General features: G+C 45.4%; 1 protein-coding gene across 3 annotated transcripts in view; it reads left to right on the top strand.

Annotated features, from left to right (window-relative positions):
- The window catches only part of E2F7 (E2F transcription factor 7), a 42575-nt gene extending 25797 nt beyond the window's left edge, over nt 1-16778 (top strand). For all 3 annotated transcript variants that reach the window (XM_072724435.1, XM_072724434.1, XM_072724436.1), the window contains exons 8-13: nt 4676-4861; nt 5336-5408; nt 8079-8580; nt 10069-10324; nt 11911-12332; nt 14024-16778. In XM_072724435.1, coding sequence (XP_072580536.1) covers nt 4676-4861; nt 5336-5408; nt 8079-8580; nt 10069-10324; nt 11911-12332; nt 14024-14230 — 1646 coding nt within the window. In that variant the 3' untranslated portion in view covers nt 14231-16778. The remainder of the gene's footprint in view (nt 1-4675; nt 4862-5335; nt 5409-8078; nt 8581-10068; nt 10325-11910; nt 12333-14023) is intronic.
- The last annotated feature ends 299 nt before the right edge of the window (nt 16779-17077 follow it).

Genomic DNA, 17077 nt, shown 5'->3' with positions numbered 1-17077 from the left:
CTCAATGCGGGACTCGATCCTGGGACCCCAGGACGGCACCCTAGGCCAAAGGCAGGCACCAAACTGCTGAGCTACCCAAGGATCCCCAATATATCATTTTTTTCCCAATATATCATTCTTTATTCATTTACTTGTTGGTGGACATGTGTATTATTTCCAGTTTGCTTTTACATGGTAAAAAAGTCACCTGTGAAACAAGCAAGCAGGTTTCTACGTGAGCAGGCTTTTTAATAACAGATTCAGTATCTTTAGCTATAGGGCTCTTCAGCTTATCTCTAGTAGATCTTTTCTTCTTTGTGTCCAGTTTGCTCTTTTTCTAGTTTCCTAAGGTAGAAATGGTAGCCATTCAATATCATTCTTTTTTTTCTAGTAAATATTTAGTGCTATAAATTTCACTGTAAGTGCTGCTTTATCTCTATCCCACAAATTTTGACATGTGTGCTTCCTTTGTCTTTCAATTCAAAATACTTTATGATTTCCCTTTTTTGTCTTTGATTCACAGGTTATTTAGATGTGTGCTCATTTCCAAATCTTTTGAGATTTTCCAGATCTTTTTCTTATACATTTCTAACTTCATTCCATGTGTGCACAGAATATACTTTGTATAACTTGAATCCTTTCAAATTTATTAAGGTTTGTTTTATGGTACAGATATGGTCTATCCACATGCACTTGAGAGAATATGTATTGTTTTGTTAGGTGGAATGTTCTGTAAATGACAACTAAGTCAAGTTGATTGGTCAAAGTCTTCTCTATCTTCACTGATATTACATTTATTTGATCTATCAGTTATTGGTAGAGGAACATTGAAGAGTTTGATTATAATTGCAGATTTGTGTTTTGCTTTTTTTTTTTAAAGATTTTATTTATTTATTCATGAGAGACACAGAGAGAGAGGCAGAGACAGAGGGAGAAGCAGGCTCCATGCAGGGAGCCCGATGCGGGACCCGATCCCGGGTCCCCAGGATCACACCCTGGGCTGAAGGCAGCGCTAAACCGCTGAGCCACCTGAGCTGCCCCATAATTGCAGATTTGTCTATTCTTTCCAGTTCTATCAAGTTTTGCTTTGTGTATTTGAAGCTGTCCTTAGGTGCATAAACATTAAAGATTGATCGCTATGTCTTCTTGGTGAATTGACCCTTTTATCTTTATGAAATGGCCCTTTCTTATGCCTGATATTCTTTGCTCTGAAATCTCCTTTATCCAATGGTAATATAACCACATCAGCTTACTTTTGATTAGTTAGCATAGTGTATATTGTTTATTCTTTTAACTATCGGTACCTGTATTAAAAGTGAGTTTCTGGTAGGCAGTATACAGTTAAGAGCTTTTTAAATGTAATCTGACAATTTCTGCTTTTTAATTGAGTTTAGACCCATTTACATTTTAATGTGATTACTGATATTTGATTTTAGTCTATCTTGCTATTTGTTTTCAATTTGTCCCATAGATTCATTGCTTTTTACTCTTTTTCTCCTTTCTTTGGGATTTATTATTTTTCTTCTTCCATCTTACTGGCTTTATTGGCTTATTAGCTTTTTTGGCTTTATTAGCTATAACTCTCTGTTGTGTTATTTTAATGGCTGCCTTAGGATTTATAGTGTGCACCTTTAACTTATCACAGACCACCTTCAAAATGATATTATACTGTTTATATTCTATAAGAACCTTACAATAGCCTACTTTCATTTTCTCTGCCTGGCCTTTGTACTGTTGTTGCCAAATGTTTTAGTGCTCTGTATGTTAAAAACTCCACAGTGCATTGTTTTTATTTTTGTCTTAAAGTCTTATGCCTTTTAAAGAGATTTTGAAGGGGGAAAAATTGATATCTACCCATGTAGTCACCACTTATGGTGCTTGTCCCTCCTTTTTGTAGATGTTGATTTCTATCTGGTATCATTTTTCTTGGCCTGATGGACTTTAACATTTCTTATAGTGCAGGTCAGCTAATAATGAATTCTTCCAGGCATCTTTATTTTGCCTTTTTTCCAGCTTTATTAAAATATACTTGACATACATCATTGTATAAGTGTAAGATTTACAGCATAATGATTTGCTTACATATATTGTGAATTGATTACTGCAGCAAGTTTAGTTAGTATCTCTTATATCAATACAATAAAAAGTGAAAGAAAGGAAAAAATCATTTTCCTTGTGATGAGGACTCTTAGGACTTACTCTCTTACCTTTTATATAGAACATATGGCAGCATTAGCTATAGCCATCAGGCCATCGTACTTATCATGTAACTGGAATTGTGCACCTTTCTCCTTTGTTTTGGAAAGATATTTTCAGCGGGTAAAGGATTCTAGGTTGAAGGTTTTTTCTTTCAGTACTTGAAAGAAGCTGCTCCACTATCTGCTAACTTGAATTGTTTCTGGTTAGAACTCTATCATCATTTGTTCTTCCATATGTAATATATCTTTTTCTCTGGTTGCTTTTAAGATTTTTTCTGACTGGTTTTAAACAATTTGCTATGTGTGCTTTGATGTACTTTTTCTTCGTGTCTCTTGTACTTGGGTTTGTTGGGCTTCTTTGATCTAGGGATTGAAAGCATTTATCAACTTTGGCAAATTTTCAGCCATCATTTTTTCAAATATTTATTTATGTCCTTTGGAGACTCCAGTTATGCTTACATTTGACTGCCTGAAGTTGTCCCACAGCCCACTGATGTTTTGTTTCTTTCATTCTCTTTTCTATGTTTCATTTTGGATGGTTGCTGTTGCTACATCTTCAAGTTCACTATTTTTTTTCTGCATCATCTAATCTGCCATTAATCCCCTGTATTTTCTTCTCCAGCATTAGTTTTTACCCCTGGAAGTCTGATTTGAGTCTTTATATTTTTGATGTCTCTACTTAATGTGTTCAGTCTTTCCTCTGGTTCCCTGAATTCACAGAATACAATGATTATGCCTGTCTTAATGTGCCTGTCCACTAATTCTATCATCTGTGTCACTTTTGAATCCATTTCAGTTGATTTGTGTCCAAACTGTGGGTTGTATTTCCCCACTTCTTTGTGTATCTGATGATTTTTAATTGTATGCCAGACACTGAGATTTCCATTCTATTGGGTGCTAGACATTTCAGTACTCCTAAAAATGTTCTTCAGCTTTGTTCTGAGATACAGTGAAGTTACTTGGAAACAGTGAACCTTTCAGGTCTTGTTTTTAAGCTTTGGTAGGCATGGTCATCAACAGTCTTTAGTGCATTATCCCCACTACTGAGGCAGTAACACCCTTTTTATTATTTTTAACCAGTAACTTAGGAGTTTTGAGATTTTTTCCATGCTGGCTACTGGCAAAGGGGAGTATTCCCAGCCCTGGGATAAGCTGCAGATGGGATATCCCAGCTGCCCTGGGATAAGCTGCATTGTACCTGGATAAGCTGCAGATGCTATTCCTTCTCCTTTTAAGTGGTTCCTTTCCTGACCTTGGGTAGTTTCCTCACATGCATGAGTGCTCCACTGAATATTTAAGGGGCAACCTTCTGGAGATCTCCAGCATGGTTCTCTTCTATGGCATTTTGCTCTGCAAACTGTAGCTGCCCTGGCTTTTCCTTGGCTTCCAGCTCCAACCTCAACTTGGGGAGACTTCCAGTCTCTGTCCAGGTTCCCTTCCCTATACTCCAAACTGGAAATGCTCAAGGCAGTAAGTGAGGCCAATCACAGGTCTCACCTCATTTGATTTCTGTCTCTAAGGATCACTGCCCTTTATCTCCTGCTGTCCAATGTCTTGAGAGCCACTGTTTTATATATTTTGTCTGATAGTTGTGTTTAAGGAAGGAGGGTAAATTTGTTCCCTGTTACTGTCTTGACCAATTTTCTTCTCATTGATTTTGTAATTTTTGATTTTCTAAAAAGATCATTTTGGGAGTTTTTGTTATGAGAAAAAGAAAACTGTGAAGGTGACTTTTTAAATGTTTTAGAAAATGCAAGTGTAGCTGACCCTTGCCATTTCTTAAGGTAGTCTTATAATTAAAATGTGCATGCTTTGAACCTAGAAAAATCACACAGATGAATGGGGTAGGAGTGACTGAGCAACAGGGACAATTTCAGGTTAAAAATATAGGCCTGGTTCTGCATTGAAAATTCTGTTCTGATTTTACTCAGGCTCCTTTAAGCATAAAATGGGCCTCTGAGGTGCTTCTGTTCTCACTGGTCTGCAGCATTTCAACCATGAGGTTTTTGCTGACCTTATTCCCTTGGTCACTTGGTAACTGAGCCTCCTATTGCAGAAGACATAATAAAGCATAATAGGAAATCAGCCAAAAGGCTGATATCAATTATTGTTAAAATCCTTAAATATGCACGTTGGGCTGAGTATGTTTGGGTTTTCCTTTGATCTCTCTGCCCAAAGAAAGCATCTGAAATATCAGGTCCATTCTAATTTGGGTTGGAGAACATCTTGCTCTACTTCTGTTGCAGTTGAGATAATTTTAAAATATATATGGATTCAGTTTCACTTTATAGTCTTTTACTAACTCTTAAAAAAATTAGTACATCAAAAGAAATTGGGGTTTAACACAAGGCTCATAGAATTCCTTTGATTGTCTTAGTTTTTAATTTACAGGGCAGCTCCATTACAATTACAGACTCTCAAAGCTATATCTTAAAAAGGCTGAAATCATCCTGAATTATAGCTCTATAACAACACTACCAATTCTCTCATTTATTTAGATGAAGAACTAGTGGATGTTTCTGCATCTGTCTTACCAGAATTGAAAAGAGAAACATATGGCCAGATTCAAGTCTGTGCAAAACAGAGGCTGGCTCGACATGGTTCTTTCAATACAGTTCAGGCTTCTGAGAGGATCCAGAGGAAAGTGAACTCAGAACCCAGCAGCCCTTATAGAGAGGAACAAGGTATCTGCCTTTTCTTACTCTGTGGACTCTGTCCATTGTGATATATCAGGCATTTTAAAATAAGCTGAGTCTAGGCCCTGCCTCTTTTTGCCACTTACGTGAAGCAGAATGATGGTTGAGGGTAAAAGAGTTGCTGACTTCACGGTGAAGGAACATGGCCCCGGTGCCTGAAACTCCTCCTAGTCCACCAGTGAAGATCAGCTGGTTTGCCAAGGTTGGTCTCTTTGATGCATGTCAGACATTCATCACATTTACCAAGCCACACTTGTTTTGTTTTGTTTTCTTTCTAATCGTTGAGGAGATCTGAATTCCCCATTAACAGCTAGCTTCTGGAAAATTCTCTTTGAACCAAAACCAGAACGGATTTGAGATAATCTTTTAATCCCTGAGCAGTGAATAAGGAGTCCAGCTATATGTAATTGGTGTGTATAAGTCTCTTGCCATATTTTGTTAGAGTCTTATTTTCCTTTTCAGGATCAGGTGGGTACTCCTTAGAAATTGGAAGTCTGGCAGCCGTTTACCAACAGAAAATAGAAGACAGTTCACAGTGAGTAGTCTTCAAAAATTCTGAATGCATTCTTTTTATTTTCTGCTGTTGACTTTGACTGCATTGGCATGCCACTCATCAGAAGGTCATTCTAGCAGTCTCATTCATGAGGTCAGCCATTTGTGTATTAAAAACTTTGTAAGTTTCCCATTTGTGCCCAACATTATGCTGGATGTATAGCATCGGAGACACAGAGTACAAAAAAATCTACCCCCTAAGCTAAATGAAAGCTTCGAGGGGAAAATAAAAACACACACTGAAAAAAGACAATTGACTATTAACGTGGTGCCGAGAACTGACGATTGTTCCCAGAGTCACATCATCACTGTGGCTAGCTTTGCTTATGAACCAGCAGGTCCCGTTCCAAAAGTTTTGTGTATATTACCTCATCTCATCATAACCACAGTCATTGTTATCCTCATTTTACAGAAAGGAAACAGAAACCCAAAGAGGTTAAATAATTTGCCCAAGGTCAAAGGGCTAAGAAGTGACAGCAGGATTCAAACCCGGGCTGGGGGACTCATGTTTGGGGTCTGATTTGGAAGGAAATCACCTATTAAAGGGAGAAAGCAGAGGAAATGCTAACGTGGGAACAAGAGAGGTTTTTCATGACAGATTTGGGAAGAAACAGATTTTGAGGTCGGATTGGATATGGGGACCGTAAATGGGATGCGTTTCGCTATAACAATCGGTACAAATAGGATGGAAAAAGGAAACATCATTCGTGAGAACTCCAAGTGTTGGAGGTGAATAGGTCAAACTGGCAAAAAAAAAAAACGAAAGCAAAAAGCTTTGAAACTTAGAAGAGGTTGGGTTTATGAGACAGACACTGTAGAACTACAGTAGGTTTCCTGGAGAGGAGCCCTATGGGTGGGGTTGAGGCGTGTCATGGTGCAGATGGAAAGGAACGGGAATCTGTGTAAGACGGTGAGTCAGCAAGACTCCCCAGAGCAGGAGGAGACCTCACAAAGACCACTGGGGCCCAGGTGATGGTGCTCTTATTGGTGGGGAGGGGAGGCTGAAGGCAGATGACTGGAGGTAGGATGGTGGGTGGGACCTCAGTGGGGGCATTTTGAGCTTCGCAGAGCCAGCAGTGATCGCTCCTTCAGAGGGACTGTGGCCGGAGAGGTTTGCTCATCTCTGCAGGCCCGGGCCCTCATTTGACTCCCAGTGGCATGTGGACAATGAGCCTGGGCAAAGTAGGGCTTACTGAGAAATCCCTGTCCTGTTTACCAGTTTTTTTTTTTTTCAAAGATTTTATTTGGGATCCCTGGGTGGCGCAGCGGTTTGGCGCCTGCCTTTGGCCCAGGGCGCGATCCTGGAGACTCGGGATCGAATCCCACGTCAGGCTCCCGGTGCATGGAGCCTGCTTCTCCCTCTGCCTATGTCTCTGCCTCTCTCTCTCTCTTACTGTGTGCCTATCATAAATAAAATAAAATAAATAAAATAAAATAAAATAAAATAAAATAAAATAAAATAAAATAAATATTTTATTTATTCATGAGAGACACAGAGAAAGAGAGGCAGAGACCCAGGCAGAGGGAGAAGCAGGCTCCATGCTGGGAGCCCCATGTGGGACTCGATCCCGGGACTCCAGGATCACACCCTGGGCTGAAGGTGGCGCCAAACCGCTGAGCCCCCCAGGGATCCCATTTACCAGTTCTTAAAGGACTCCCTTTAAAAGGATTTTCCTCATCTGTTTCCAAAAATCACGAAAAATACAAACGTTTTTTAATATTTAGAAATCTTTCCATATAAAAGGCCCAGACATTGTTTATAATGTCATATCAAGTGGGGCTTAATCTTGAATGTGTTGTGCCTAAAAATTGGAATCCTGAGCAGAATGGGACAAGAATGACAGAAAATAACTTAGCAAGTAACTTTGTTTCCTCACCCCCTGCCCACTTCATTTATCTCACAGTGGATTTGAGACAAACCAGACGTGTCCTTTAAGTGAAACTCTGGTCGAGTCTTGGCTGCCTACCTACCCAGGGCGTCCTAGCTTACGGGGCTGAGCGTGAGGCCAGCTCCATCACGTTAGAGCGGGGCAGCTGACCTTCTGTAGGCTGGTTAGTCTCTGAGCCTCACTCTTTCTCCCTCGTAAACTGGCAGGGGGTAACTACGATTAGAATTATGTAAAATCAGGGACACCTGGGTGGCTCAGCAGTTGAGCATCTGCCTTTGGCTCAGGGTGTGGTCCTGGGGTCGAGTCCCGCATCGGGGTCCCCGCGGGGGCACCTGCTTCTCCCTCTGCCTGTGTCTCTGCCTCTCTCCCTGTGTCTCTCATGAATAAATCAAAATGTTTTAAAAAGAATTATGTCAAATCATTATAATAGTATGTTAATCACGGAGAATCTGTGGGCCTGCTATGGGGTAGCACGCGTTATGTGACAACTATGTGAGGTGGAGGAGGCGGGAGGAGCCAGTCTGGGCCCTAACCTGAGATCTCCCCAAGGGCTCACCCAGGCCATCCCTAACCATGCATCCAGGTTCTGTGGTCATCCACCTCCGGGGTTGGCTGCTGGGTGCTGGGCGTCAGGGGAACACTGTAGTTCCAGCTTGAGCAGCATTATCTCGCTTCTGCTGGGGCACGTCTCTCCTTAGGAAGGCAGAGAATCAGGAGCTGGTTCAGTGAGATGACAGGACCCATTATGTGTCTTTCTCTTGCAGGGGGAAAGCCGTTGCCACTAGTAAGAGAGCGATGCCTCCATCAGGCAGCCTGGACCCTCCTGCTCCTCTCCCCGGCCTGTCTGTTGACTCCGAATATTGTGTTCACCCTTTAGCGCACCAGGTATTTTCTGTGGCCCAATTGGACCTGCAGGCTTTCCCCGCTCAGAACAGTCTGCACGGACAAGTGGGTGTCTCAGCAGCTTCGGCCGCCTCGGACGTGGAGAGCCTGAAGCCAGCCCTGCTGGCCAGCCAACCCCTGGTGTATGTGCCCTCGCCATCCCTGCTCATGCTGTACGGGAGGCTGCAGGAGGGCCTGGCCCCTGCGTCAGGCTCGGGTGCCCAGAGGCCCAGCAGAAGCTCGGGAGTCCCGGCGGACCGGCCACCTACACCCTCTGTCCAGAAGCGCCTCGGTGAGGAGAGGAAGCCTCAGGAGGAGGAGCCAGCCCCTAAAAGACAGAGCAGGGACTACGAAGACAGCCCCCTCGCTCTGGTCATGCCCAAGGTAAGGGATTTGGGTACCTAGTGACATCCTTTTAACTCAAGTTCCTTCCCGATCAGAGGCACAGAGACTAAGAAGCTCCTGAGTCTGGAATGTGAGGTCTTGCGTGCATGATGTGTATCATTAAGCCAGGACTGGCGCTGGCCATAAAATCTTGCCATAAAGTACTGCCATAAGAGAAGTCATCAAACTCCTACTTTGCATTAAATGCTAAAAGATGTTAAAAAAGAAAGACCCATAATCCCACCACATAGAGTCAATCACTGTTAACGTGTTTGTATGTTTCCTCCCTGTTTTGCTACCGCCTCCCCCCACTTTTTTATTCTTCAATGAGTTGAGATCCCTGAAATAACCATCTGAATCCAGGACGCACCTGAGGTCCAGAATCCAGCATCCAGCGTGGGTGCTGTCGGTCCTTCCGTGTCTGTGTCAGTTCTCCTCACTGCTCACAGATCCTGCTTCCCCGGCTCCAAAATGAAAGGGACAAAATTATGAGCTGCTCACACCTCCTGCTTAGTAGCCATTCGGAGGTTAATGAGACAGGACAGCGTCGGTGCTGGGTCAGCGAGGCACACTCGTGGAAATCAGTGTGCTGTTTAAGACCCTTTCTCTTCTGTTCCTTTCCCTTGCCAGAGTGAATTTTTCTAATTTTGAATCTAGCCTGGGGTTGCAGACCAGCAGCAAAAGCCTGGCTGGTATATATGTCTTAGATAACCCAGACTGGCTTTGGGCCAGTCCCACAGTTCTTACTGGGCCACCGAAAGCCTGGCATCGACACCCTTTATGCCTCAGTAGCTCTGAAATTTCTCTCATAGTCTCAACACCATGGCCAGCGCGTTATTAAAACTCCATTGTTTCTGTGCTTAAGAATCATAAGCCTGCAGGGCAGCCCAGGTGGCTCAGCGGTTTAGTGCCGCCTTCAGCCCAGGGTGTGATCCTGGAGACCTGGGATCGAGTCCCACATCGGGCTTCCTGCATGGAGCCTGCTTCTCCCTCTGCCTGTGTCCCTATCCCCCCACCCCCCGTGTCTCTCATGAATAAGTAAATAAAATCTGTTTTTTTTTTAAATTTTTATTTATTTATGATAGTCACAGAGAGAGAGAGAGAGAGAGGCAGAGACACAGGCAGAGGGAGAAGGCAGGCTCCATGCACCGGGAACCTGATGTGGGATTAGATCCGGGGTCTCCAGGATCGCGCCCTGGGCCAAAGGCCGGCGCCAAACCGCTGCGCCACCCAGGGATCCCAAGTAAATAAAATCTTTAAAAAAAAAAAAAAAAAAAAAGGAATCCTAAGCCTGCAGAAGCACATGATGTGACAGTGATGAGCAGGCTATTCTATACGCATGACTGAGACAGTGGACATAAGCAGTTCAGTGTGGCACACAGCTATCCTGGACTTGGTGGATGTGTTAGCTATTTTGAGAAAGCTGTTACTGAGATTCACTACTGGGATTTTTACTCGCTTTTCCGGTTCCTGGTTGATTGTGCTTAGAAACCTTCAGAGGCCACAGACCTCGCCTCCGCCAAGACCCTGAGTAACGGCAGATCTGGGGCCCCCGAAGACATTCACATGGAGGCCCAGGCCTCTGCTGCAGAGGAGGCTTCTGGAAAGGCCACGGCAAACTGCCTCGCTTCTTCCGAGTGGGGAAATCCTTCGAGAGACACAGAGATGGAAAAGTCTTCAAAAGAAAATGAAAGCACCAAAGAGCCCTCTTTGCTGCAGTACCTTTACGTGCAGTCGCCGGCTGGTAAGGGATGTCATCGTGTCTCAGGGCCCCTCGGGGTGGTCAGATCATAAATTAGATGTCTACATTTCTGTCCACGTCACCTGACCAGAGTGGCTCATCAGTCAGCTGCTGTTTACAAAAGGCCTCTGAATCATTTTACTCTCAGCCCTTTCTTTTCTCCCATCTACGAAATGAAGGTAAAGGCTGCCTCCTTCCCCTTCGGCCAACTCCAAGGATACCATGAAAATAATTAGGGCCCGTGATTTTTTTTTTTTTCAAACACATTAAACCTTATTTGCTAAAAAAAAAAGCACAATTCAAAAGATCATCCGATTTTTATAATTCAGCTGAATCTGATACTGGTTCACTTTACTGAACACTATGAACCTGTTGGCCACCATGTACAGCTGCAATGCTAACGTCTTGAATATCCAGAGGTACTGAGCGTGTCATTGCGGTCGAGGGCCAGGTCTGGAGTGAGAGGGCTGCACGTTAGAGCCTCTCAGTCCCTGCATGAACTTAAGTACTTCGCCATCCTTGCTGATAAAGCAGCACCAGCACTTGCACCTTTGTCATGGGGGTGCTCTCAAAATCGAACTAAATTCTAGAAGGTAATCCATCTAAAGCACTTCGAATAATAGTGTCTGACAGTAAGACTCCAGCACTGTTCATATTTTGAAATAAAGCTGAAATATAAGAGGTACCTAATTTTTAAAATATGCACCGTGTATGTAAAGCTGCTCTCGATGCAAACAGACTTGATTTTCCTGAATTTTGCATTCGCTCGCAGGTTAGGTAGGTGTTATTATTCAATTACCTACAGAACGTTCATTATTCCTTTAGCAAATACTTTTTGGGGATTTAATGTAAGCATGATACTTGGTGGTGCAGATATATTGATAAACAATAAACAGACTCAGTCCCTGCTGAATGAAAATGACAGCCCAGCACAGGGGTTTTGAGCTTTTTCTGGGCCAAGAACCTACTGACGCTGTGGTAAAGCCCGTGGATTCCTCCTCAGAATGTTTTAAAAATGCATAGAATTAAATACATAGGCTAATAAGGGAAGCCAATTAATTTGAAATACAGTTAGAAAAGAATAATGTAAATCATAGTAATAAGAAGATCTGACCGCAGGTCTCGTGTTCTCATAATTTCAAAGTCCTGATGATCTTCAAGTCCAGTAAGCACCTGCCACAGCCGAAGTCATACAGATATACCTGTGCTTTGTGCTAGTGACAAAGTCAAGGTACTCCTAACACTGTGGGCTTTGCGGCCTGTGATCTAAGTTGCAGGAAATAGAAAGATTCATTAGAAGTCCATGAAAATAAAGAAAAAATTTCTCCTAAGTTCCCTTTCCTCCTGGATCTGCACGCAGTGGACACATGTGAAATGACCTGGTCGGGGGACACGGGCATCCACCAGGTGGTGACACACTGATGAGGGGCGTCCTCCGTGGCCCGTGCCAGGGAGGAGCAGGGTAGGGAGAGCATGGGGGGAGCCAGCCGGTCGGTGGGAGCCACTTGGCAGGGCCACGGGGGACGGGATCTGGATCGGGACCTCTGTCCTGCTCACTGCCACCTTGTCCCGTTCTGCTCCCGTTGCAGGACTGAATGGCTTCAATGTGCTCTTGCCCGGCAGCCGGAACTCCCAGGCCGGGGGGGCGCCCTCAGGTCAGCTGCCCCCCCTGGGCATTCCGTGCATGGTCCTGCCGTCTCCCACGCTGGGCCCGTTTCCCGTGCTCTACTCTCCCACCGTGCCCAGGCCAGTCTCCTCTGCCGCCGGCGTGCTCCCAGGTGCGGGGCCTGTGCATTTCAGGGTGCCCGGCCTGGGATCCACGGCTCACCTCCTCATCGGCCCCGCAAACGTGGTTAACCCCAAGTCGTCCACGCTCCCCTCCGCAGACCCGCAGCTCCAGCGTCCACGCTTGCTCGGCCTGAGCCCGGAGGCACCGGGGCCACACGGCATCATCCAGCCCGGGTCCCCGGGGTGCGTGGCGCATCCCGGCTCCGCGGTGAAGCCACAGCAGGTGAGTCGCGCCCTGAGCCCGGGAGGACCGTCGTTCTGTGACCTGGGCGGCCCGCATGTCCCTAGCGTTGCTGTGAACACCATGGCTGCAGAGCAGACGCCTGAGGTCACGGTCGCCTGGTTCCCTGCTTGTCCTGTAAAGCACAGGGGCCCAAGTGGGGGATGCTGCACTTTAGAGACAAAACTACTTTTTAGTTGTCAATCTGTTCCTTAAATCAGAGGGATTTATCCTGAGGATAGTTCGGGGGCTTTGTGATGAATGCTGAATATTCAGGTGATTTCTCTGGGCTTTCACTCCGTTAGATGAATAAAAGGAGACCGCCGCGAATTTTCCTCGTTCGGCTCTAGAAACGGTTCAGGGAAACAGAAGTCTGGATGCTAACAAAGACTCCCGGCCTCTGTCGTTCTCAAAGTGCAGCATTGAGGAGGCCGTTGATAAGCAGACGCGTACGCACACGCATGGGTTTATGATCAATATTAATTAATCAGTGCTGTGTGTGCCCTAGTTGTAGTCCAGCCAATAGGCACGTTGGTTCCTCTTATGCCTCAGGCATTATTCAGAGTGGTTACTTCCTCTGTGGAGAAAGGGTTTTCTGTTGTGGCCAGAAATATCTTAAGCAAGTTAGTCGGAGGCTGGCGGTTTGCTAGGTGAAGCCAGTTTGTATTTCAACAAGGCGGTGAGGAGGAGACGTGGTTTCTGATACCCGGTTACGTGCCAGGCACCGATCCAGGCAGTGAAGGACAGTAAACGGGACAATGGTCCCTGCCCTTTTAGGGCACCTTAAGGAGATCACTATTTAACATTGACCGCGAGAGGTTACATTCTGGCAAGTAAACCAAAAGAGCCCGGACGCACGTACTGACCGTAGGCCCAGCGTGGTCTAACCCGTGCAGCCCTGTAGCATCGGCGCTCTCGTCAGCCCCACCACATGGACGGAGAAACCGGGGGCAGACCGGTTAAGTGGGCTGCCCAAGGCCGCAGGCAGGTGGTGCGGGCGCCCCGCTCCTAAGCCCTCGCTAGGCCGCCCGAGTTTCCAGGCGTGATGGGCGCTGGGCAGGAGCTCGGGAGGAGGTGGGCAGGAGCTGGGCAGGAGCTCGGGAGGAGGTGGGCAGGAGCTCGGGAGGAGCTGGAGAGGAGCTGGGCAGGAGCTCGGGAGGAGCTGGAGAGGAGCTGGGCAGGAGCTGGGCAGGAGCTTGGGATGAAGTGGGGAGGAGCTGGGCAGGAGCTGGAGAGGTGCTGGGCAGGAGCTGGAGAGGTGCTGGGGAGGAGCTGGGCAGGAGCTGGAGAGGTGCTGGGGAGGAGCTGGGCAGGAGCTGGGCAGGAGCTTGGGATGAAGTGGGGAGGAGCTGGGCAGGAAGGAGCTGGAGAGGTGCTGGGCAGGAGCTGGAGAGGTGCTGGGGAGGAGCTGGGCAGGAGCTGGGCAGGAGCTTGGGATGAAGTGGGGAGGAGCTGGGCAGGAAGGAGCTGGAGAGGTGCTGGGCAGGAGCTGGAGAGGTGCTGGGGAGGAGCCGGGCAGGAGCTGGAGAGGTGCTGGGCAGGAGCTGGAGAGGTGCTGGGGAGGAGCCGGGCAGGAGCTGGGCAGGAGGGATGCCTGGAGCTGGTGACGCCGCAGGGCAGGGCAGGGCAGGGCAGGGCTCGGCTCCCGGGCGGAGAGCGGGCGGCCTCAGCCCTGGTTTTCTGTGTGCCCTCAGTGCCCTGGCCCCGCGACCCCCGTGACCCCCAGGACCCCCAGGAGCGAGCGGCGCACACAGCGCGAGACGTTCTTCAAGACTCCGGGCAGCCTGGGGGAGCCTGTCCGTCGGAGGAGAGCGGGCAGCGCAGCCCGGCACAGCCGCTCGGCGCAGAGGCGGCTCCACATCCCCGGGCCCCCCGGGCCCCCCAGCACCCAGGCCGACTGAGGCCTCCCGGAGCCTTCACCCCCGGTTCTGCTGGTATCTCCCCGCCATGAAGCCTCTGTTTTCCCAAAAGTGACTGTTGCTGATTGTGTGGCGAGTGTCACCGGAGCCCCCGGCGGTGGTTGTGACTCCCGAAGGGCCCAGGGGCCGCCTAGCACTTACCGGGCTGAATTCTCGGTACACATCTGTGGTGCGAGAAACTTCTTTTCTGCAGTTCAAAAAAGCTACTGCTTCCTTGGGCTTCATCGGGAAGCCAGCTCCAGTCGTGAATCCTATGGTGTTATTTATTTTGTTCCTGAAATGGGATTTAGTGCAAAAAGTTTACAACGACAGCAAAATGCATGCTTTTCAGGGTATGACGACTTGAATGTTTATGCCTTTTTTTCCCCCTATAATTTGCCCTGCACTTACTTCACAGCCTACTAATAACGTGGATAAATGTATACGCGTGACGGAATGTTAAGACCACAGTAACTGTGAACGGCACACCTTTTGCTGTAACGGGCTGTGCTGACCCCGTCTGGGTAGGAGAAGCAAGAGGAGCACAGTAGGGTTTTGCTGTTCGTTTCTAAAAACCCTACCGTGTGTAGTTTCCTTCATTACATGCCCCTTGGCTTTTTTTAAATTTAAATGTTAACTGTAGAGTATCCGGTATGGATGCCTTCTAAAAATTGCTGTTTATTGAATAAATCAGGACGGTAGCAAGTGATTACGCGGAAAATTGGAACCTGGATGGGACCTTTCGGTAGAATTCTGAAGCATAATGATGTAGAGATTGACAGAGGACTGATGGGTGACCGTTTCATTTTTTCTTTTGCTTTTTTTTTTTTTATTTTTGGAAGGGTAAGAGGGAAAATTGGACACATTATGTTCAGCATCCAAGAGTCTTCAAACCAGTTATTTTTCAGAGTGTTTCTGAAAAATAAGAGTGGTGAGTGCAGGGATTCATTGTTCTAGCATGAATACAGTTCTGGAAACTATTATGCAATACCCCTTTGTTAACCCGTATGGCTTTAGGATGTCAGTAAGTAGCCAGGCTAGCTCTTTGTATTCCTAGATTTATCGATGTGTACCTCATTCTTCTCTCTTCCTTCCTCTTCTTTCTTCCCTCCTTCCTTTCTCTATTTCTTTCTTCTTTAAGCTTCTGTCTTAGATTTGGAATCTTGGTGTAGGATTCTATTTTATGTTTATTTTTGGACCCAATAAAATGTTTTATGAAATAAAAATATTAATTTAAGAGGCTCTGGGAGTCTGAGTAAAAGTAGCTTTATATTAACTACAGGATAATATTAACCTTATTACCCCCCACAAGATTTTTGAAGACTTGAGGTAGGTTAGCCAGATTAAATAAATTTGTTATTATATAAAATTTTTATCAACACTAAACTTTTAAAGTTTACAAGATGGCTTTTTTTCTTTCTTTTCTTTCCTTTTTTTTTTTACAGTCTTTTCTAGCGTTAAATGGATAAAATTATGGTTCTAATCACCAACAATCTCCCAGTAGTGATTACCCTGAGCTAATATGGGGAGTTCCCCTATTGAAACAAGCACATGTCTTTTTCAGTTAAATTATAGGACACACAGCATCTGTCTCTGCACAGGGTGCATGCATGTTCAAACCTACCACACTTAAGAACTTCCACGGAATATTTTCACTTGAGGGGGTCTACAGTTAGATGAAATCACGATCTGATTTTCCCCTCACTGTTTTTGGATGCTTGCCACTTATTACTTTAACTTCTTTGCTCTCCTTTATTATTTTTTTATTCTGTTCATATGACCATATAAACCTCAGAGAATTCATGGTTCTTGAGGGGTGTTAAGAAGCAACCCCATTAATCAGAATATTACAACTCTGTGGACCATACTCAGCAATAGAAAGCAAAGAACACATTCCTTTTGTATTCAGAACCCACTTTTAAATGTGGCTTTGTGATATGTAAAAAAATAAACAATGCGGTGGTTGTTGCTGTCAGGAAGATGTATGTTTCTTACAGAGCAAATGATGGTAGTGAGGCTGCTAAGCTAGACTTGGGTATTTGGGGTAGTGGAGAAGCAATGGCAATCTTGAGTCTATCATTGTATAACTTAGTAAAAGAAAAAAAAAATAATTGTTGGGGATCCTGCTAATGAAACGCAGCTTTGAGTTGGCACTGAGGGAGGTATGTGTGCCCTACACTGTCCAGGGTTTGTGAAACCCTTTCATTCTGGTACAAGAGTTGGGAGTATAACTTTTATACTTGAATCTACCTACCAAGTTTACATTTCTCAATTCTTTTTTGTAAGGTGCTATTTTCTGTATTTAAGTAACTTTTTATTTTCAATGTAAAGCTGCTTTCAGCTAATCTTATTGCACTGCTAGTTTTGTGTAGTTATTAATTTTATTGCTGCTTACTGCTTTTGTCTTCCTGCTACTTCGCTCTGCTCTCTTTTCTCATGGATATATTATCTATAGCTACCTACTTGTAACTTGACTACATGTAAACTGATTTTTTTTCTCTTAGAAAATTATTAAGCTTTATAAAATAGCAATAAAAATTAATTCATTTCATAAGAGTTGTTGGTTGTATTTGTGGGTGGGCCATGTCTACTGATTTCTGCAGAACCATTAACAGCTGCACCGTAGCTGACCAGGCCCTTGTGAACCAAGACCTGATCCTCCCGGTACTTCCCAAACACCAAAACTTAATGTGTCAGAATTACACAGGAGCTCGAGAGGGTAAGAGGACTATGCCCATGAGCGCCTGATTTCTACTGAGTCAGTATCTGGGGTTTGGAGCTTCCGGAGGATTCCAATGCTAATCTACTTATTAGAATCACAGGTGAATGCAGACCATGTCCCCAACTTCT

Source organism: Vulpes vulpes, chromosome 10, assembly GCF_048418805.1.
Source record: "Vulpes vulpes isolate BD-2025 chromosome 10, VulVul3, whole genome shotgun sequence".
Taxonomy (NCBI): domain Eukaryota; kingdom Metazoa; phylum Chordata; class Mammalia; order Carnivora; family Canidae; genus Vulpes; species Vulpes vulpes.
This window is presented reverse-complemented; position numbering and strand designations above follow the sequence as displayed.